This window comes from Ptychodera flava, unplaced genomic scaffold (assembly GCF_041260155.1).
Source record: "Ptychodera flava strain L36383 unplaced genomic scaffold, AS_Pfla_20210202 Scaffold_49__1_contigs__length_964681_pilon, whole genome shotgun sequence".
In the NCBI taxonomy this organism is placed as follows: domain Eukaryota; kingdom Metazoa; phylum Hemichordata; class Enteropneusta; family Ptychoderidae; genus Ptychodera; species Ptychodera flava.
Window position 1 is genome coordinate 519,949 of NW_027248371.1, and position 23,371 is coordinate 543,319.

Below are 23,371 nucleotides of genomic sequence, written 5' to 3' on the forward strand. Positions count from 1 at the left end.
CAATTTTGATAGGATATTAGACCTTAAGATGTCACATCTTGTACCTCATTTATAATGCGCATATGTATTTCTTGGCTGGCCAATACTGCTAGAGGTCTGATCTTTTTTCCCGATTTAGAACCATAACTTAGACATGCCTCATGTGTTTCAAATTGGGAACAACGACCTATGTGCCCATAGATCTCAACATATACACTCCAGTGATACTTCTTAATGACCACATTTCCCTGCCCCATCAAGACTAATACTCCTATTACAAGTGGGGACTATGTCATTGTCAATGACTTGTTGAGTTAATGGTTGTATCACAGTATTCGATATTTCTAATTCTGTATTTTTTCCATTTTATGTTCTGAATAAATACATTAAACATATTTCACTGTCTCCAGTACATTACATTTAAGTATTTTCACTTCATGCACTTTATCCCTTTCACACATGTTCAAATATCTGACCAGAGAACAAACACTAAATAGTCCAGGATGGGAGCTAAGTGTCATTGATGCTATTTTTTAATGTTGTTGAAAATATACAAATTAGCGCCAAAAAAGGTGTTTTTGGTAAAAAATCTTCATCTTCATAACCACTGGTCAGACAGCTTTGATATTTGGTATACAGGTTCCTACAAATGAATTTAATATGATATATTGAATATATGACAAAATCTGCAATTTTGTAATTTTGGTGCAATTTTTGCCATTTTTGGTCAAAAAATGTGTTTCTCAAAAACTACTTGTCTGATGCCTTTGATATTTGGTATACAGGTTCCTAGGGATTGTCTTAGTGTGATATAGTGAAATTTGATGAAATCTTCAATTTTTGTATTTTTGGGTTAATTTTTGCCATTTTTTGTCAAAATATTTGTTTCTCAAAAGTTACTCATCCGATAGCTATTATATTTGGTATAGAGGTTCCTAAGCTTTATCTTAATGTATTATATTGAAATTATGATGAAATCATCAATTTTGTATTTTTGCAGCTAATTTTGCCATTTTTGGTCAGGCCATCCTGAAATGAGCTATCAAAGATATCCACCTTCTCCATCAATACATGTGTCACAAAAAGTTATTCTCTACATAACACAGCAGAGCTCTGTCAACTGTTGGGTCACTTGTTTTTTCAAAACCGCTGGTCACACAGCTTTAATATTTGGTTTACAGGTCCTTAGGATGACCTTAGTGAGATAATTTCATACAGTTAGGAAATACTTAATTTGCATTGATGTCTATAGTAGCTTCAGGGACTTTGGCCCTATGTTTTCCATTTTTGGTCAAAGAATGTGTATTTACAAAACTACTCATCTGATAGCTTTGAAATTTGGTATACAGGTTCCTACAGATGATCTTAATAATATTTATTGACATAATGATGAAATCTTCAATTTTGTATTTTTTGGGCAGTTTCTTGAAATGTACTGGTCTGATACTGATCTGAAATTCGATATGCAGGTTCCTACAGATGAACTAAATGTGATATTTTGAAATTATGATGAAATTTGTAATTTTGTATTTTGGGGTAAGTTTGCCAATTTTGGTCAAAAAATTTGTTTCTCAAAAACTGCAAGTCAATAGCTTTGATATTTGGTATACAGGTTCCAAGGGATTATTTTTGTATATGATATATATATAAAGTATGGTGAAATATGCAATTTTTATTTTGGGGGGCAATTTTTGCCATTTTTGATCAGAAAATTTCATTCTCAAAAAATACTTGTCAGATAGCTTTGGTTGACATGTTCTTAGGGATGATCCAATGTGATATATTCAAATTATGATGAAATTTTCAATTGTGTATTTTTGCAGCTATTTTAGCCACTATTTTCTGGCCACTGAAATGAGCTATCAAAGATTTCCACCTTCTTCATCAACATGTGTAAAAAATAGTTATGCTCTAGATAAACACAGTGGAGCTATATCGCCATTAGGTTGCTTGTTTAAAATTTCAATAGATTTAAATATGTAACAACATCCGTTAAATTGACATTTAAGTCAGTGTTCAATTTATAAGGAAAATCTGAAAAGCCAGCCAGAGTGATAAAATTCACTGATCAAAGTAAGACTTTCATGGCCCTGGTGTTACATGGTTATATGGTGAAAAAATGTACAGTGTAATCAACAAGATTTTTGAACTTAACCAGTCTGTAACACCTACTGTAAAATCTAGACGTTTATCACTAAATAAAACAAGGTACTGTGCACACTTTACTGTCATTTTCACAAAACAGAAAGTAGGCAGTATACTTACTGATACTACTTTTTCCGTTGTTTTCTGAAGTATCTCTCATATCATTTTGTTTCTCGTTATAGTTGTGATCTGTACTTGATTTGAAATATAGTTTGCAATTATTGCTACAGCTTTTTGCTATCTATACCAATAGATGTACACCTTCTATAATACTAGGGGGCACAACTCAACTAGATCAGAAGAACTATATTATGGTCCCCGCTAGGAATACTTGCTAAATTATATGATATTTATTTCACAATTGTACTGATTTCTTCTATTTTCATTTTTCTGTGTTTTTTGAGTGAGTGTAACTTTACATTTCCAGTGAAATAAACTGATGGTGATGATGAGAAAGAGGAGGAACCTGTAAACTAAATTTGGCATTTTACAAAAAAATTGTTTTGACCAGAAAAAATAGCTAGATCAGGTTTCTATGTCACATTAGCCTTAGGCCTGTGTACAACTTAGAAAGGGAGACAAACAGAAGATTTTGTGCTTTGTACGAATGTCCATAACATTATGAAAATAATTGTGTTAGCGAAAATTAGCACAAAAAATTGGACTTTTACAGAAACATGTTCAGTTCAGTTCAGTCAATCATGCCATGGCATTAGGACAAGACTGCATGCAATGAAAGTCACGAGGAAGCTGTGGTGTCAATGGGTTCAGTCTTTGAATTCAATGAACAGACTCTGACTTATTCTTAGGGCAAATGTACATGTAAGCTCTAAAGTAGACTGTTTGTAGCAACCAGTCACTCTGTTTGTTATTTTCACGTTCTAAAATGACTAACAAAAAGCAAGTGGAGCAAATCTGACATTGAGAAAATAGATCTGCTTTCAAAACACATGGCAGACTAGCCCCACATCCTAAGTTGTTGGTTTTAACTCTACTGAGTCTGCTCGCAAGACCACAAGACCAGCAAGGTCACTTGAGAAATACAGCCCACTGGTTTGTATGAAGCAATGATGATCCAAACTTTACAGTGGTGAGGGATGATATAAGCACTGTAAAAATGTGACAAACAAGTTCATCGTTTTTTCAGAAGCTACATTACATTCCTTTATAATTACCACAGGGGAAAGAAAAAAGTCCCCAGGGGTGGGGAGGGAGGTTTTTTTTGTGAAACGGTTTACCTTATTTGATTTTATTAATTTTGACTGTGATATTTCAAATAAAGAGTTCAACTCCAAACCGTCTGACTGCTTTCTTTATTACTACAAGTAATTTTATTAATCTTGAAGGTACAGTGGAAATGGCTAGCTGTTGTTATTTTTTGTACATTAAGTCCTAAGAAAGCAAACATGCAGAATATGCTACAATTGTTTTATGAATATTAATGCTTATGAATATTAACTCTTAGAAGCCCTGTACATTCACGACAGTGATACTCAAATTTGTTGACTTGTTGAAAAAGATCTTAGAGGATGGTGTTTGCAATCAGCAGCTTGGATTGTGTAAGCAAGTGATTTATGGCTTGTTGTATGTATATCAAAAGTGACATCACTATAACATTAAAACTTACATGTTAAGACATGATTATATGTTTCAGTTTAATCCTCCAAAATTGTAAAATCCCCCTCCAAAATTCCTGTAGAGGGGGACAAGTCCCCCCCCCACAGTATAGCATCCTAGATGAAACACTGCTATAGTAACTAATGTGCCATTGGAGAGCTTTTTTATTTTTGTTCGAGCTGATAACTTTCACCAAGCTAAGGAGCTTTACTTCTGAGCATGCGCAGTTTTAGGTGGTCAGTTACCGGTAGAGTTGACTTTTCAGATCCTCAGATTCAGATCCTCAGATCTCAGATTTCAGATCCTATAACTTCAGATGCAGATTCGAATTTACAAGCCTTTTACAATACCCGTATTAATAGTATGATTGCAATATTAAATTTAATAATTTGAATATGACATGTACAAAGCAGTTATGAAAAAAAACCAAGTCTACGTAAACGTTTTCGCTCAACAAGTTTCAACGAACACGGGTCTACAATTACAGATTAGCTAACTTGCTTCTTCCTACCCCTGAATTCTGATTTATCCCGGGGTCACTGGCCTCCAACATGGATTAGTGATATTCCCTCGCCATCAATATTACGAACGATGGTAAAATACGGACTGTCGATAGCCAGCATTTACATGATCGTCGCGGTCTTGATCGTTCGATCGCGCGCGGGTGTGTTTATCTCTATGAGGGAACGTTCACGTGATGACATACTAAGTGGAATCATTGCGCACCCTGTCTTCGACGGATGACGTTCTGATTCTGAGATCGAAGTTCAAGATTCAAAATAGAAATAAAATAATTTCTAAAGCCTTTTCAAATGTAAATTATATTTTATTTATCAGTATATTTCATTAAACTTTGAAAATTGTGAAATTTTAATTATGAATCTGCATCTGAAGTTATAGGATCTGAGGTCTGAGATCTGAGGATCTGAATCTGAGGATCTGAAAAGTCAACTCTACCGTCAGTTACCCGCCATTTTGGACATCTTGCATGTGAGCAGTCCGAGTGGAGTTTTCACTTTTGAAGTTCTATTAAAGTTGTCAAATGGTAGCAGAGCAAGGTTCAAAAATGGCTCAAAACCCTAGTTATAAAAATCCTCCAGCGTTGAAGGAAGACACAGTCTATGAGACATGGAAAAATGAAGTTGAAGTCTGGCGACTTCTGACTGACTTGGATGAGAAGAAGCAAGCATTGGCAGTGCATTGACACTTACGGGCCATGCACGTGAAAAGGTCATAGAGATTGAGGCAAGTAAATTGAACTCAACGAACGGATTGAAAATTCTGATTGAAGCTCTCGATGAATTGTACAAGAAAGATACCATCGATCTATCATATGAGGCTTATTCAAAATTTGAAAGATTTAGAAAATCTGATGAAATGAAAATGATTGAATACATCGTTGAGTTTGAGAGACTGTATACAAAAGTGAAGAAGTATCAGATGGTTCTTCCCGATGCAGTTTTAGCTTTCAAATTGCTAGATAATGCCAACCTTGAAGACCGGGAGAAACAACTTGTTCTGACAGCATCCTCAGATCTCAAATTCGCTACGATGAAGTCATCCTTGAAGCGGATTTTTGGGAAAGGTCATGAGTCGTGTGGTGGTAATACTGGTGAAATGAGCAGTACACCAGACATCACAATTAAGCAGGAGGCTGCATATATTACACAAAAGTATAGACCCAGATTTGCAGATAAGAAGCAATTTCCATCCGAGAAAGAATCACAGGGTTCGAAAACCTACACTCATGTTCAGAGGGGAACCAACCCAATAGACAAATTTGGTAGACGATCCAAATGTGCAATTTGTCAATCAACATTTCATTGGGCAAAAGATTGTGAACATAGACAAGAAACTGCTCAAGTTAACATGGCAGAGGAAGAGCCAAAAGAAGACAGTCATGCAGATGATGAATTTTGTAACATAACATTGTTAACAAAAGAACAAAAAGATAGTGAAGTGTTCATGACAGAAGCCTATGGGTGTGCTGTGATTGATACAGCATGCACACGTACCGTTTGTGGCAGTTGTTGGTTTGAGAATTACATACAAAGTTTGGATGAAAGACACAAGAGTAAAGTCATTGAGACAAAGAGTAGCAGAAGTTTCAAGTTTGGTGATGGTAAAAAGGTTCAGTCTGTCATGAATGCAAAGATACCAGCGAAGATTGGGAAGACAGTTTGCAGTATCAACACAGAAGTTGTTGACTCTAATATCCCATTACTACTGAGTAAAACTTCCCTTAAAAGAGCTGGAACCAAGCTTGATATTAAGAATGACAAAGCTGAAATGTTTCGAGATCCAGTTGAACTGAACTTTACTTCCAGTGGGCATTATTGTATTAACATACAGAGTGGTTTGAAATCATCAGGTGATCAATCAGAGGCATTGATTGCAGATGATCCCATGGATGAGACAGATGCATCAGAGAGCTTTATCTTGGATAGTGAGATGAGTGTAAATGATCATAAGAAGACATTAAAGAAACTACACCAACAGTTTGGTCATGCCGCAGCTGAACGTCTGAAGAAACTATTAGAAGGGGCAGGAAAATCTGATCAGCAGATGTTTAAGAATTTGAATGAAGTTGTAGAAAACTGTGAGACGTGTGTCAAGTTTAAGAAACAGCCAGCGAAACCAGCAGTTGGGTTTCCTTTAGCAACTGAATTTAATGAAACAGTTGCAGTCGACCTCCACGAAATAAAGAAGAATCTTTGGTATCTACATATAATAGATGAATTCACAAGATTTAGTGCAGGAGCTATAATGACAAGCAAACATTCAGCAGTATTTGTTCAGAAATTTATTCAGAATTGGATCAGCATATATGGAGCCCAAAAGAAACTATATAGTGATAACTGAGGAGAATTTAATAATGATGACATCAGAGATATGGGTGAAAACTTCAACATAGAAGTGAAAACTACAGCAGCTTTTTCGCCCTGGTCTAATGGCTTACTTGAAATACATAATCAAACACTGACTGAAATAATGAGAAAGCTGAAACAAGATAAAAGTCAAGACTTGGAAACGACCTTGAAATGGGCACTGATGGCAAAGAATAGTTTGTGCAACATAGATGGCTTTAGTGCATACCAGCTGGTTTACGGGCGTAACCCCAATCTACCATCCATACTAGTTGATAAACCACCTGCCCTAGAAGGTATCACAAGGAGCAAAGAAGTAGCAAAGCATATCATTGCTCTGTATGAAACTAGAAAAGCCTTCACTGAAGTTGAATGCTCACAAAGAATCAGACGGGTACTAAGAAAACAGCTCAGGCCAATATCTGGACCATATAACACTGGTGACAGAGTATATTATCAACGACCACATAGTGCACAGTGGAAAGGGAACAGTAATTGGTCAGGAGGGCGCTGTGATATTTGTGAGACATGGTGGAACTTTGGTCAGAGTACATCAGTGCAGACTACAGATGGCCACGCCTGATCTGCAGATACATAAGAATGAAGAACTACAAAGTTCAAAGAGAGCTGATGTAAACAAGACCAGAAGCATCTCTGATGATGTAATCAACAGTGGAGAAGAAGATGATGATGTTAATGAGAAACCAAGTGACAACAATGCGGCAGAAAATTCTGAGCAAGATGACAGAGAAACTAAAAGAACAAAAGTACATATATCTGGAGAACAAATTAATACTGAAAATACAACATGTGAAGACTCATCACAGTGCAATATATAAGCAAATGATCCATCAATCAGAAATAGGGCAGAATGCATGAAATTGGTACCAGGTAATGTGATAACTTATAAACACAGTCAATCTGGACACTTGATGACAGCTGAAATTACAGACAGAGCAGGCAAAGCATCTGGATGCAACAAATATTGGTATAATGTAAAGTACCTTGGACCTGAAGAAGTAAAAGGGATAACACAGTCTATTGATTTAAGTCAAGTAGACAGTTTGAGAGTCACAGGAAATAACAGATCTTGTGATGAACAGAGTGAAGATATCATCATGATAGTCGGAGAAGACAGATTTAACAAAGCAAAACTGACTGAGTTAGAAAACTGGAAAACAAATGCTGTATATGAGGAAGTAGATGACCACGGACAGTGGTGTGTATCTACTAGATGGGTGTGTACGATGAAAACAAATGATCAAGGCACCAAAACCAAGGCAAGGCTTGTAGCAAGAGGCTTTGAGGAAGTCAACAATGATGAGATACAGAAGGATTCACCAACTTTTGGTAAAGAATCTATGCGAGTTATTCTTGCAATATTTGCTCAGAACAAGTGGAAACCAAAGTCGATGGATATCAACACTGTATTTTTACAAGGTTCCAAGCTAGAGAGAGAGATATATATTAGGCCGCCAAGAGAAGCTGAGCGTGCTGGCAAAATATGCCTGCTATGGACTCAGTGATGCTTCCTTACATTGGTACAACAAAGTTAGAGCTCTGATGCTAGAGTCTGGAGCTAAGATTTCCAAAGTTGACCCGGCAGTATTTTATTGGATGGATGATCAAGAAAGATTGATAGGAGTACTTGCCAGCCATGTTGATGATTTCATTTGGAGTGGTTCTGAAGAATTTGAATCTACAGTAATTGACTCTATCAGGTCACAGTTCAATATTGGAAAGGAAGACTGTGATGCCTTTCAATATGTTGGAATAGGACTGGCCTGTGAAGAGGAACACATCTACCTACATCAACACGATTATGCATCCAACATGTCACCCATCCAAATTGACAGAAGTAGGATGGGACAGAAAGATAGTACTCTGACAGATGGAGAAAGGGAACTGCTGCGATCAAAGGTCGGACAAATTCTTTGGATTGCACATCAAAGCAGACCAGACATTCTCTTTGATGCTTGTAATTTGGCCACTAACATCAAGAATACCAAGGTTTCAGATATGCTTGATGCCAATAAAGTAATCGGAAAGATCAGATCAGAGAATATATTTCTGAAATTTCAACATTTAGATGGTCATACACTATCCCTGGTAATATTCAGTGATGCTTCACTTGGTAATTTACCCAATGGAGGAAGCCAGGGTGGCTATCTAGTGTTTCTTGCTGACAAGGATGGAAAGTTTTCACCAATATGCTGGAATTCTAAAAGGATCAGAAGGGTTGTTCGTAGTACACTGGCTGGTGAGACTCTGGCTATGGCAGACGGCATTGATTCAGCTATGTTCATTGCTACATTATACAGCGAGCTTACTTCTGGTCAAACAGACAAGAATATGCCACCGCTTACATGTGTCACAGACTGTAAGTCACTCTTTGAGGCACTGAAATCTGTAAAGATGGTCAATGAGAAAAGGCTTCGCTTAGAGATCAGTGGCATTAAAGAACTCCTAGAAAGTGGACATATCGATAGAGTGATCTAGTGTAAAACAGAGAAACAGTTGGCTGACTGCCTAACGAAGAAAGGAGCTTCGTCACTTCCACTAATGAGAGCTTTAGAGGAAGGGATTTTCAATATGTAATCACAAAGGATAATTAACAATGTTCTGTTGTTTCTGCATTTAAACCTAGAAACGTTGCGTTCAATTTTCCTACATTTGAGCTTTATTGTATTGATGGTTTTGTTGTTCTGCATTCATTCGCGTTGCCTTTCTTAATTGCAGGCTCCATAAAACATTCATTTGTGGACTTTTTCTCTTTCAACAAACTTTAAAGAATAGAGTGGAATTTGATAACTTTCACAAAGCTAAGGAGCTTTACTTCTGAGCATGCGCAGTTTTAGATGGTCGGTTACCCGCCAATTTGGACATCTTGCATGTGAGCAGTCCGAGTGGACTTTTCACTTTTGAAGTTCTATTAAAGTTGTCACGAGCGTCTATTAACCCTTTTCCTGCCGAGCTTGTTGCACGCCTTTTTGCCAAGTCAGTAGAAATCAGCCCCATAATAGGTGCCTGCAAAAGATTGCCTCTCTTGCACGCTATTCTGCCAGGCATTTTAGCAGAAACCGCCCTTTTTCAGTATATATTTAACCATACTTATATGTGTTAGACTTCAATAATTTTACATGCCTGTATACTGGGGAAGGTGCTCAAGGGTTACTGCAGAGAAAAATTGAGGTCACCAGCAATGTTTGCCCCAAGGGGTGCATCATAAAAAAGTAATTCAAGATTCAATATACAATCATTATATCATTTAGTCACTGAGTATATTGATCACTATTTCTCGAATCCTGCAAATATTTTACAGGGATTGTAGAAAATGAGACGTGACTACTTAATTTCTTTACTTTTCATATTACAAGCTTTTTTTCACAACTGTTACAATACCAAAACTGTTGATGCTAAGCTTGTATATTTGATGTTTAGTGTTTAAATATTAATACAAATATTTTATTGTAAACACTATAACATCATGATAATGCTTCTTGTTGCTTACATATTTCAGTCGTTTGGTCTACTGGTAAAGACTGAAAGACTGACATTGTGATGCTCCAGCATGTGTGTGACTTGAAGATGTACAGTCATCATCAGTTGTGGTTTCTTGGCATGAAAAATAAGGTGACTTTCAAATTGAAAGACTTCATTTTACTGTCTGTTCGGTACATTTAAAGGTTTACTGAAACATATGATGGTAGACTTTTCAGCAGCCCTGTTTTTATCAACATCATGGAAGAACAATTCATATGGTCCAGCAACCTGGCAGCTGATCAGTGATTTCTGTGAAGAGACACTGAAGAAGAAGCCTGATAAACTTACAGCAATTTACTGCACTGTCCTTGATGTTGAAGTGAGTGAAGAACAAAAGGAAGATGCATCAAGACATGGTGTTACACTGATTCCAGCTACAAGAAGTAAGTGGTTAGATCCTGATGAAGACCTACCAGCAGTAAACTGGCTTATCCATCACAATACCTACTACCCAGAACTGGGGAAGCTGAAAAATGTAGGTCATGTGGTTGGATTGTCAGTAAAGATAAAGAATGCAGCAGCTGCAATACATGAAAATCTTTTTATACAGGCTGAATTTCACCAAATGCCTTCAAGACTGGCAGCATTATTCGTTTCCGATGTCTGGAAAAATGATGAGTTGGGTCTGACAGGATTCCATAGAAGCCTTGTCCAAGACTTCTGTGAAAGGAAGACCAAGGCAGGAGAAGTTCTGAAAGCCTACTCTACTATACTTGATGTCAAAATCACTGATGACCAGAAGAAAGATGCTGAGAGCTGTGGCGTTACCTTGATTCCAGCAAAGAGGAAGACCCAGGTTGGACCAAAAGATGATCCTCAGAAGCTGGAGTGGCTGTTGAATCATGAACTATACTATCCTGACCTGAAAGAGTTAGAAGATGTCCAGTATGTGGTTGGTTATGCTCCAAAGACAGGACATGCAGCTAATTATATCAGAGCAAAATTATTCCCAAAGGCAAAGCTAGTTCTTATCAACCATGCCTGTCCAGAATCTGCCTGCCTGGAAGCTGAAGAGTATGGTTTGTTTGAATTTGAAGAGAAGATGCTGCAAATGGCCAGTAAAGCAGACCTGCTGTTTTCCATAGGACCAGTCATCTATGAACATTTTCAGAATGCATACAGGGCTGAGTTCCATGGTAAAGACCTGTCGGAAATTCCACATGAGGAGATTCTTCCTATACCACCAGCGTGTTTCAGGGGGAAAGATCCAGTGTTAAGAAACACAACCAAGCACAGTATACTGACATGTGGTCAGATTGACACACAGAAAGCCATAGAAAGATGTGAAACAATGGCAGTTTCAATTGGTACTGCAGCAAATCTTCTATCAGAAAGTAATTCAAACATCAATCCTCCCTTGTGGAAGATCCAGGGAGTATCTCCACAAGACAACCAGACTGTGGTGATCAAGTTCCTCTCTGATAAGATGCAATGTCGTCATATACAGCCAACATTTCATCCCGGCCATTCAGCAAAGATTCTGCACAGATCCTTACAACAATCCCATCTCTGCCTGCCTGCACCATGCTACATAGATTACAGCTTTTATGGCTTTGAAGCAGTGGTATGTGGTTTACCAACAGCTGTGTGTAAGTACACTCATCTGGCTCACTTTGTTGAGAAATACTTGAAAGAACATGCTGACCAGGTTGTTGTGGAGGATACAGGGACAAAGCTGTCAGAGAAAATATTAAAACATCTACAAGACACACCCTTGGCTTTCCAGAGGGCAATGACCCTGAAAAAAGACTTGCTGCAGAGTGAAGTCTTATCAGAAAGCTGTGCCAGGCTTGCATCACTTTTAACTACAACTATCCAACAACAAAATGGAGCTACATGTAGCAGTAAAGATGAAGGAAGCATGAGAAATGGAAAAGGTATTTAACTTTTTGTATGTAATTTTTTTAAATATTAGACTGGTAGAATTTATTAAATTTCTTAAAAAATGCTGTATATAGTTTGAATGCAATTACAAGCCTAGCAGGTGCTGATGACAAACATGCCAATGAATTGGCTTAACTTTATCAGGATTATAGAAACATAATGTAATTTACATTATGCTTGATAAAATATAACAAACTGACACTTCCACTTCCCACCTCCAATGTTTTTGTTCGGATATTTACTTTCTATATTTTAAGTGTTATTTCAGTTTTCTCTTTTGGACAATGTACCGGTATGAGCAACATCAAATATGGCAAATTTGCAAACAGAACATTGAAATGATATGGAAAAGGCAAGAAAAATTTGTATCATTTGTGACTCAAACTAACAGAATACAGTCCAGTCGCTACAACATTTTCAATTAGAATAATAAAGTGTAATGATGAAATAAAATGTTTACCAAGCTCAGTAAAAGTCAATGACATAAAATGTATAGCTATCCAAGTACATGGAATATATAGTAGATAGTATTGTGCTCATCATAAACTCATCCCCTGTATCTCTGTAAAGAAGTGCAAGTCTGTTATTGAAAAAATAAGTGTTTTGATGACAATCGATTAATCATAACTACTTTATTAAATTACTGTGGATACAGTATTGTAATAATAATAATAATACAAACAATAATTAAAATTAATAGCTATATAAAGCTAATAAAATATAGGACAGGGAAGTTATGTTAATGTGTAATGATAAAATCCATGAAATGCTCAGGAACTACACCATTGATTAACTTGTAAACTTTCCTCAGGTTGATTTCCACATTCTCAAAGTTGACTGCAAACATACTTTGTGCTACCCCATCCCTCCAACATATTTGTATGTGATTTAATTTTTGATTTTCCTATTTCAACAGATTGTCTAACTGTACAGATAGGATTGGAAGAAAATGTTCAGCAACAAGACCTCAAAGACCTAGAAGAAGAAGTTAAAGCCCTTCCTGCTCAAGTGAGACAGCAGCTGATGGAGGAAATGATGACTAAAGTCAGAGCTGCTCTAAAGCGTAGAGTAGAAGATGTACTGGGTCATGAAGAAGGCTGTCAGGAAATAAAGAAAGTATGCAAGCAGAAACTGGGTGATGTGGATCCATCCAGTTTGACAGCAAAGTCCTTAGCAATCTTGCTGAGGTTTCTTACTCTTTATAATCTCTACAGGTTAAAGCAGACTTGTAGATCTGGAAGTCTAGCCAGAGCGTTTGAACCACTTCTGATAACAGATGAAATGAGGGAGTTTGCTGCCAAAGTTGGGATAAAATTGCACCTAAAAGCAACATATGACCAAGAGCAATTTAGAGAAGTTGAACTTTTCTTCATCAAACGTAAGTCTTAATAATTTAAGTATGCTTCATATTACTGAAAAGCAGAAAGATTTTATCAGTATGAAATGCTCACAAAGAAATTCATACCAAAATAGAAGTACTGTACAAAGATTTAAAAGTTCAAAAATAATTACCTAATAAATAAGAATTAATGGAATTCCATTGATAAAGAAGTATGGTACTGCAACACCTGTAAAGAAAGGAGCATAGCAGTATGAGACAGAACATTTGAAATGCAATAAAGTAAGCTAGCTGATCAAATTATATAATATTACATGATGGCAATTATCATTGTTATGACAGAATGTTGGTTTCTTGACAAATTCAATATATCTGACTCAACTTGGAATGTATTGTCACTTCTTATCTTATCATGCACGCCGGTAGACCTTACTAACTTATAAGCAGGATCATGAATACACAATTTGGTAAACCACATACGTAAATATCTTGATTGTTTTGAAACATTCATGTCTGTTTCCTCAAAAGAGAACCTTCAATTGAATAACCATAAATATTCCTCTAATGATGACATGAAATAGTTGAGTATAGGTCCTACATATCAATATGGCCACTGTGAATTTTCCAAGAAGGTATAGTAGACATACTGAAATAAGATGTCAAAGTAATTAAAACTTGATTTCCAACTACTTCTTCTATTAATCCTGTCCATGATATGTTGGAATAAGTGAATATTAAAATATTGCTTGATATTTAAATTTCAGGAGATGGTAGTGGAATTCAACCGATGACAATGTACAGTGACGTCCAATCAGAAGACAGTGTTGAAGATACCAAGTTTAGTTCCTCAGTGAGTGAAACTTAATTATAGAATTCATTTAAATACATGTACATCCAAGCCAATAAGATACCAAGATTGTCTGCAAATTTACGTTATTTGGCATCATGCATTGTTAACCCTTTGCAGCCCAGCTCATTTGCATAACAATGTACAGTGGAGACCAGAACTCCCCACTCAAAAATTAAAATATTCTGTAATCATTAACAGTGTATTGTTTATTCCAAATTTGTAAAAAAGTGGCTCAAAACTGACTACAGCAACCTGAAATTATTTTAAAGCTTATAAAATTTCCTTTCCAATGATATATTGCTGATGGGGAAGTCAAGAAATTTTCTTGACACTTTTCCTCATCAAATGAAGCTGGCAGCTGATTTATTGCGCAGTTTTACGCTTTCCTTTTCAGGTAAGAAGTCCCAGATGAAATAAAAATAAACAAAACACATAATTTGAGTGTTTCTTCTTTTTTTACATGATGTTATTTTGAAAATCAATGTTTTTCTAATTTTGTAATTGTTGTAGCATCATAGAGCCGAGAATTTGCCGTACATATTATTATATATCATCAACCAACTTGTGCAAAATTTCATGGCACATTGAGGAAATGTTTGCATCATTTTTAAACGTATTATAAAGTAAAAGTAATATTGAACACAAAATTATCAAATTTACAACAAAATAAAAGTATTTATTTATTTAAAGTGTCTTTAATTCAAAAAAATGAGGGTACGATAGTTCTCTTTTTGGCGCCTGTACCGTGTACGTCCGCCTTTCTTTCTAATAAATTCTGGGGATCGAAGCTCAGACCACAGTCCGTGGATAGAGGGACTGTGCTCAGACAGTGTCCGCTAAGGGCACAAGTAAGCATCTAAACTTTGAAATACATACTTGACTGGCTTGGCTTGCATGTACTGGATCATATGGCCTTTGAATTTTATCATAGCCTAATCAATCGACAGCTGGCGAAATGACCGTAATTTGCGGGAAAAGAAAATTGAACGCCTGAGGTCAAGATGAGGTCGAACTTTGAACGTACGATCATGCACGGTTGAGGTCACAGGCGGGCACATCGAGTTCATTATCATTGACATGAAAATACTTCTGATATCGTTTCTTTGGCATTACTTTTGCGATCCCCGGTACTTGTAATCTGTCGTCTGTTGACCAGTAGTCGTTTACATCTGGCATGGTGTGAATTTCGATCAAAATATTTTGCTATGAACGCCCGCATTTCATCAACCTTCGTCTCATACCAGTACTGGTTTACGTCGGCGCCGGACCATCGACACTGAGTCGCGTAGTGGTTGATTTCATCGACAACTTGTTGACGGAAAGGCAGCGGTAATCATCGGCTGAGCTCCGATGCCTAAACTATGATAAAAAGCAGATTCAGCGACCAGAAAATTCAGAAGATCGAAATTTCCAACCATGAGGCGACCCTATGAGATCTCACACTAATTATCGGGCGCTTCCGGTTATAGTTTGCAGCATGTACTTGCCGTAGCGCTGCATCGATCTCACCTACGTCAATGTCACTCACTGTTTCTACGTTTTGAAAACGGAATCAACAGAAAAAATAATCTACTGGATGAGCTCCGACGCCTAAACGATGATAAGGGCCAGATTCAGCGACCAGAAAATTCGGAAGATCGAAATTTTATACCATGGGACGACGATGGATCTCACGCAAGATATCGGGCGCTTCCGGTTACAGTTTGAAGTCCTAAAACTGGAGTATTTGCCGTAGCGCTGCATCGATCTCGCCAACGTCTATGTCACTCACTGTGTCTACGTCTGAAAAGCCTTCAAATTCCTCCTTTTCGTCATTGTCAAGGAAAATTCTCATGATTTAGGTATTCGAGCGACCGACATCCGCGATTTTTCAGTGAGGGTTAACGCTACGGCAGGACGTAAACAAAAAATTAAAATTCAAACTTAGCGACGCGTCCGAGAAAACATCGATCGATTTTGTGCAAAAACTTTTAATGGCAACTTGTATATTTATGAGCGGGAAAATGTAGCCTAACATGTGCTTAGTACGTCATCAGAAAATGATGATACGTTCATCACGGAAAACCGTTACGTTTCCCGCATTTTCAAATCGACCCGGAAGTCTGGAATGTTCGGGCGCTTTCGGGCGCTTTGGCCGCACCCCCATAGGGCGTTTGAGGGCGCTCTGGGCTGCAAAGGGTTAAAATACATGTAACATACTATGAAGAAAGATTTGAAAGTTTTCCTGTATTCAGAAAAAATTAAATCATTCTCAGTGTCTGCAAGATTGTAGGTGTAGTTTATAATGACAATTGGTGAATTCAACTTGTTTTCGTACAGTCAAGTGTGTAAGTTGATTTGAAGTATTCTATTCATATCCTATGAGTTGTCTTGTAAACACTATACATGTTGGTCACGAGGCAGTTCATGACGATTTTAATAGTGCTTAGAGTTAGACCCTTGAAATGAGGAATTAACATGTGACTTGTTACACAGTGCACAGCATGGCTCATACATAGCCAGATGATAAGTTAAAATCTTGGCCTTTTAACCTGATTTACAGCACTGTAGACTTTATGAATAGCTATTACAGCCCCTGCAGCTGTAACTCTTGAAATTTGTTGACCTGAAAGAGGCTTTCTATTTTCTCTGGTTTTCTTTAAATTCTACACATTTAAGGATATGTCCTTTATTACTGAAAAATTGGACAGATAAATTTAAATTTTAACCGTTATTTTGATTTCCCGCCATGTTTAAAAACTGGTAATATTACAAAGAAAGAAAGCATACGATGTCCCAGTAGAAAACATTCAGCACTAGGCATTATATTTGACTACTCTGTTGTTTCTGTGAAGATTCCAATGCATATATGCACCGCGTACTGTGTTTTTTGCTGTATTTGCATGAGGGCGCCATTTTATGTTTTGGCAGACATTTATTAATTATCTTGCTCAAAATTGGACATGTAGTCCCAGTTGACATTTTATTATACTTGTATAAACACACCTAAATGAACATTCCCAAAAACTTGTTTGTGTTAGTCCCCATGGACACCGTCCGGGGGGACTTATAGGTTTGATCATGTCCGTGTGTGCGTGCATCCATCCGTTCACGCAGATATCTCAGAGATGCCTGGAGCGATTTCATTTAAACTTAGTACAAGGATGACTTCATATGTCATACATATGCACGTCAATTTGTTCTTCATGTCCTTAGCCAAAACTCAGGCACGTCTCGACCAATTTTATTCAAACTTGTTACAAGGACATTGACCTATGTAATACATATGCACATTGATCAATCTGGGTCATTTCCAAAATTGGCAATGCTATACCATAATATTTTCCCCTATCATTAGCCAATCAGCGGCCAGCGCACCATGAGTAAAATTGTATTTCCTGGCAACCTCCACATGCGTCCTTGGTTACGTATGCCACACTGTGTCGAACTCTCGCGCCGTATTCTGTTAATGTCTAACAGTTGTGTGGCCACTCTGTCAAAACACATTTCAAAACCAAACCAAACCCCATATATGGCTGTGATTCCTGGACTCTGGCCTGAAGTCCTGCAAAATATAAATCGTGTACCTATGCAGATCATTCAGAAAACCCCATTTGTATCGGAGATGGCAGCGGTCAGAAATTCTACCGTATGTCAAACAGTTGTGTGGCCACTCTGTCAACACATTTTAAAAATCGCGTACCAATTTTAGTCTGCGTAGGACAACTACAAAACAGGTATCATTTTAAAACTCTGACATCGCTCTTCCTTTTTGCAAAACGCCATATGCGTACCTACACAAATAACCTTTATAACAGTATTTCTAATAGAGATGATGAACATCTACAAAATGATTCTGGGTACTTGAGCAAAATCGATAAACTGGGGGTAGAAATGAATCTTAAATATTTCGAATATTTCTTCACTCTTCGGACTTCTTGTTGGACACGACCTTCTGCAGAACATGTGGATTATGTTGACAGTCCAAATTCATCGAAATTCACAAGACAGAGGCTTAATAAGCGGCCCAAAACCGCCAATCAAACTTGGTGGGTAATTTGTGACCTAGCATGACCTGTACTTTAGTTATGATGTAATCTGGTCGATGATTGGCTAAAAGCCGGAATGCATTATCATAGTGAGTCGCCAATTTTGGAAATCACCCGGACTGTTGATTTGTTTTGTGATACGATCCAATATGGCTGCTGTGTGGCCATTTTGTACGATTTTTCACATCCGGAACCATAACTCAGACATGTATCATGCGAATTTATTCAAAGTTGGTACAAGGACACTGACTTATGTTATACATAGTTACGTCAATTTGTTTCACAGTATGATCCAATATGGCCACATGATGGCAATTTTATTATGGTTTTTTCATGTCAAGAGCCATAACTCTGGCAAGTCTTAACTGATTTTATTCAAAGTTGGATATGACTTATGTCATACATATGCATGTTGATTTTTTAAACAGTAAGATCAAATATGGCAGCATGGCGGCGATTTTGTTATGATTTTCTCATGTACAGAGCCATAACTCAGACATATTTCCACCAGTATCATTCAAAGTTGGTTCAAGGACATTGACCTATTTCATACATATGCTCGTCAACTTATTTCACGTCATGTAGCAGTATCATGTCAATTATTGAAGTTTCGTAATTAGGCTGATATGTCAAGAAATACTGCATCAAATTTCATGAATCTTGGTACAGATGTTAAGCTCACATTGCTTTAACAGTAAAAAAGACATTCATCAGTGTCATTTCCATAGTTTGTAAATTGCATATGTAATGAACTTTCCTAATTAGAGTGATCAAACTTTATGAAATATGGTACCAGTGATAATCTGTTAGTGTTAGGATAGTATGCAAAAATGTTTGGCAACATCCTGTCGATTAATTCCTAGTTGACTCATTTAATGACCTTTTGTAATTAGGATAGCGGCCTACATTGCTTTTTATGTTTTCATCAACATGGAACTCATTCTTGGCCATTGAGTGCCATCTGTATCAAAGTATTTTTATCACAGACCTGATTAATGAAGAGGACTCTATTCTCTCTGACGACTTGTAATCAAAGTACCCATGAACAAGTGGGGACTGTGTCATCAACGATTATTTGTTAAGAAGTAAAATCACAAAAATAATGCTAAAAGATACAGCTATTGGGCCTTTAATTTTGCCAGCAGAACAAATAACTGTTACATTGGTTGGAGATGTGTGTGAAAGTGTGAAAGAGTTTTTCATTAACAAATGTAAATAATATGGTTTTATCAACATCTTTTAAAGGCTGAAGAAACTAGTCTCAGTGAGGGCAAATTTACCGATAGTTTTCTTGGAGACAAGAAACAGAGTGAGTAGACGTACAGTTTATTGACCCACTGTGTACAATCACAGACCCTTTTGAACTTTCTAATATAGTTCTAGGGCACAAACAACGTCGACACTTTCTCAAACATGCATACATGAACATCACGGTAACTTAATATCTAAAATATGTTTTTTCACTCTAACATCAATCTCACCACCAAACACTGTTAGCACTGCTCCTGTATGATACAATTACTAAATTTTCGTCCTCATCACTTATGTTTCTGATATGTAATGAATGTTGTTGAAGTTACTGATGTCATGTAGCAAGAATTAAACTTCAGGTACTTGAGTTTTACAGAGCAACCCATATCAGAAAACATCTCTATAGGATTTGCTATGGTTTGACAACCAATATTTGTTAATTTTTGCTTGCAGACAAAGAACTGTTCACGTTAATGCTCCTTAAGCTTGATCCTGTTCATGAAATCCACCAATCCACAGAGACTAATGTCTGTTCATTGTTCAAAGCTGAGGAGTATATCAGACAGAAAGGAAATCAGTTTGATATAATCCAAGTAGTGATGACAATGACAGACAGGATTCAACATATCCTATCGTCTAGACAGGAAATCCTGTCATTACTCAGTGTTACAAGGTATCTGGTCACTGATGTCAAATGTCCGAGTTTAACCTTCCACGGTAAGTAACCAAAAGTTTCTTTATGGTAGTGTGCTCCTTGGGGATAGATACTCAGGTTCTCAATTTTTTTCTTGACTTTCATTAGAGTATTAGGAGTATTAAATGAAATTTTCACCACCTTGTTTTGATGAAATTCTAAAATTTAAATTCCCCTCAGAGAGTTCACACAGGGACAACATTACCGGAAGGCTCCATTAACTTCGGAATACCCTACTTCCCTAGAGGATCAATTTCACAGACCTGCCTTTCCCACAATGGCACTACAATAGCACCAGCTGGATTAGATAAACATAACAATTGAACATGCACACCTTGGGGATTAAAAGTCTTCTGTTTGACACCCGAGTTGCTAAGGCAAGGACTCGGGTTTCAGGTACCATGCAAGTTAATGCAGTCGTCCCCTAATGAGGACCATTTTGAATGTCAAATATTGTTAAATTATAGTGAATTGTTTTTTTATACCAGACTTTTGCCCATTGACCCCTGTTTTATGCTTGAGTTGTGTGAAAGAATATTTTGAAGCATCAAAGAAGAAAGTTTGAGCAAAAGTATAAGCCTTTCAGTTTTTAAGCATGCATATTGCTACCTTAAATATCCATGGATATTAAAACGTAACTTTTAAACCACATTGCACTTCGACAAGTGTCAAATATAATATGAGTTTCATTATTGTGTCACGTGCTGGTACCTTGTTATGATGGAATAAGGGGGTTGGGTGGGAGGTCTTTCAACACTTGATATAGGCCATGTGGCCACAAGCATTCTATAGTTCATACACCTCCATTTCATTTTGCTTAACTGCAAAGTCTAATTTCTAAAATTCAAAATTTGAAACAAATTTAACTCTTGATAAAAGTTTAAGTGGCATTGTGAAATTCATTATGTGACATTTAGGGTAGAGATAAGGAAGCTTTTCTTAGCTTCACTGGAAACTGAAAATCAATGCTTGTAATCTGAGCAAGGATTACTAAGATTGAAAAATATTTATGTGTAAGATGAAATAGAGGAGTTTTACCCGAGTTCCCTGTCATGTTGCCAGTCCACCAAAACCACTGAGTATACTATGCATGTTGACCCAGAATGATACACAGAAAATGTTCTTTTATTACAGAATTGGATGAACAACTCACCCAGCATGGCACACTAACTCCTCCTATCACCGTGATCAATGAAACTTTGAGTTTACAAGCCAGAAGTTTACTCCCACTCCAATCCAGTGAACAACAACTCACAGATTCTGACATCAGATACTTGACATTAGCACAGCCCTCAGTTCAGTCTTTACAAAGTCAACTGAACACAGAAAAGTCTAAATTGCAGACAAAGAAAATCGTGGGAACCCGGTTAAATGTAGTACTGACTGAAAAGTCACTATTAAAGAAGCAGTGTCAGGAGTATATGACAATAGTTTCTGTACAACATAGGAAAATTCAAAGTCTGACAGACAGACTGGAAAAATCTAAATCACAGCTGAAAACAAAAGACAAATTTATTAATGAACTGAGGACAAGACTAGAGCAGGTATCTGATGCTCAAACTGACATTGAACTGCAGCAGAAAGTCACAGAAAGTCTTCAAATTGGTGAAAATGTTATCTCTGAAGTGGAACAAACAGGTTAGTAAATATCAAAATACATAACCTGAATGACAATGCAACTGCACATTTGAGCTTCCAATGGCTATTATACTGTTTGAGTTCATACTGTTTTACTGTAGGTAAAAGTCTGTATGTATGTACCAGTCTACTGTGTCTGAACTTGAGAGTCCATACTTGCTTTCAATCTTAGTATATGGTCTAAAATACATCAGTGTTTGAACATTATGGTAGATTTGAAGACATTGTGGAGTACCATTATGAAAAAGGTTGGTTTTGTCAAAAGCTGGCAAACAACAATAGGTTTTAAGGTAAACATGGCCTAAAAATCAGAGAAAATGAGTGTTTCTAAAGCAGATATAAAATGTTGCCCGTACCGCTATTGTATTGCTTGTTATACATGTAGTCCCCACGGACACAGTCCAGGGGGACTTATAGGTTTGGTCATGTCGGTGCGTGCGTCCGTGCGTCTGTCCGTCCATTCACGCAGATATCTCAGACATGCCCTAGTCAATTTCTTTCAAACTTTGCAAAAGGATAGTACGTACCCTACCCAATACAGATGCACGTCGATTTGTTTCACAATCCGATCAAATTTGGCCATGTTAGAGGACTTTTTAGTTTACACCTCCATAAACTCCCATGTATAAGGCAGTTCTCCATAGACTCCCATGTATAAGTCAGTTTTCCATAGACTCCCATGTATAAGGCCAAGAAAAATAAAAATTTAGTTTCTCATCGTATTCATATTGCAAAATGGATGCAGTGACAGAGTTTTTAGTCCCCATGGATGAAGTCCAGGGGGCTTATACATTGGGTCATGTCTGTCCGCGTCCATCATTTCACGCAGATATCTCAGATATTTTGACAAAATGTCACGTGACCCCTGGTGACCTTTGACCTCAAATATACATATTCGTCCATAACTCAGTAACCACAAGTGCTACACCCTTCATATATGGGATGGTACACCTTATGATGCCATATATTGTACCTCATTATGTGCATATATAATTTTGAGCGAGCCAATAGAGCTAGAGGTCTGATTTTTGGTATATAGGGATAACTTAGCAATACAATTTTTTTTGACAAAATGTCACGTGACCTCGGTGACCTTTGACCTCAAATATACATATTTGTCCATAACTCAGTAACCACAAGTGCTACACCCTTGTGATGGGACACCTTATGACGCCACATATTGTACCTCATTAATTATGCGCATTTCTAATTTTGAGCGAGCCAATAGAGCTAGAGGTCTGACTTTAGGTATATAGGGATAACTTAGCAATACACTTTTTTTGACAAAATGTTACGTGACTTGCGTGACCTTTGACCTGAAATATACATATTCGTCAATGACTCAGTAACCACAAGTGCTACACCCTTCATGTATGGTATGATGGGACACCTTATGACGCCACATATTGTACCTCATTAATTATGCACATATCTAATTCTGAGCAAGCCAATAGAGCTGGATGTCTGATTTTTTGCTCACGTGTTTACACCTGTGAGCATATGTCGCAGCGATGTCTGTCTGTCTGTCTGTCTGTG

General features: G+C 37.2%; 1 protein-coding gene across 1 annotated transcript in view; it reads left to right on the forward strand.

Moving 5' to 3' along the window:
* LOC139128324 (uncharacterized) overlaps positions 1-23,371 on the forward strand; it is a 76,803-nt gene that overhangs the window by 25,779 nt on the left and 27,653 nt on the right. The window contains exons 2-7 of the mRNA XM_070694119.1: positions 10,129-12,028; positions 12,952-13,413; positions 14,139-14,224; positions 19,498-19,561; positions 19,957-20,220; positions 21,332-21,835. Coding sequence (XP_070550220.1) covers positions 10,309-12,028; positions 12,952-13,413; positions 14,139-14,224; positions 19,498-19,561; positions 19,957-20,220; positions 21,332-21,835 — 3,100 coding nt within the window. The 5' untranslated portion in view covers positions 10,129-10,308. The remainder of the gene's footprint in view (positions 1-10,128; positions 12,029-12,951; positions 13,414-14,138; positions 14,225-19,497; positions 19,562-19,956; positions 20,221-21,331; positions 21,836-23,371) is intronic.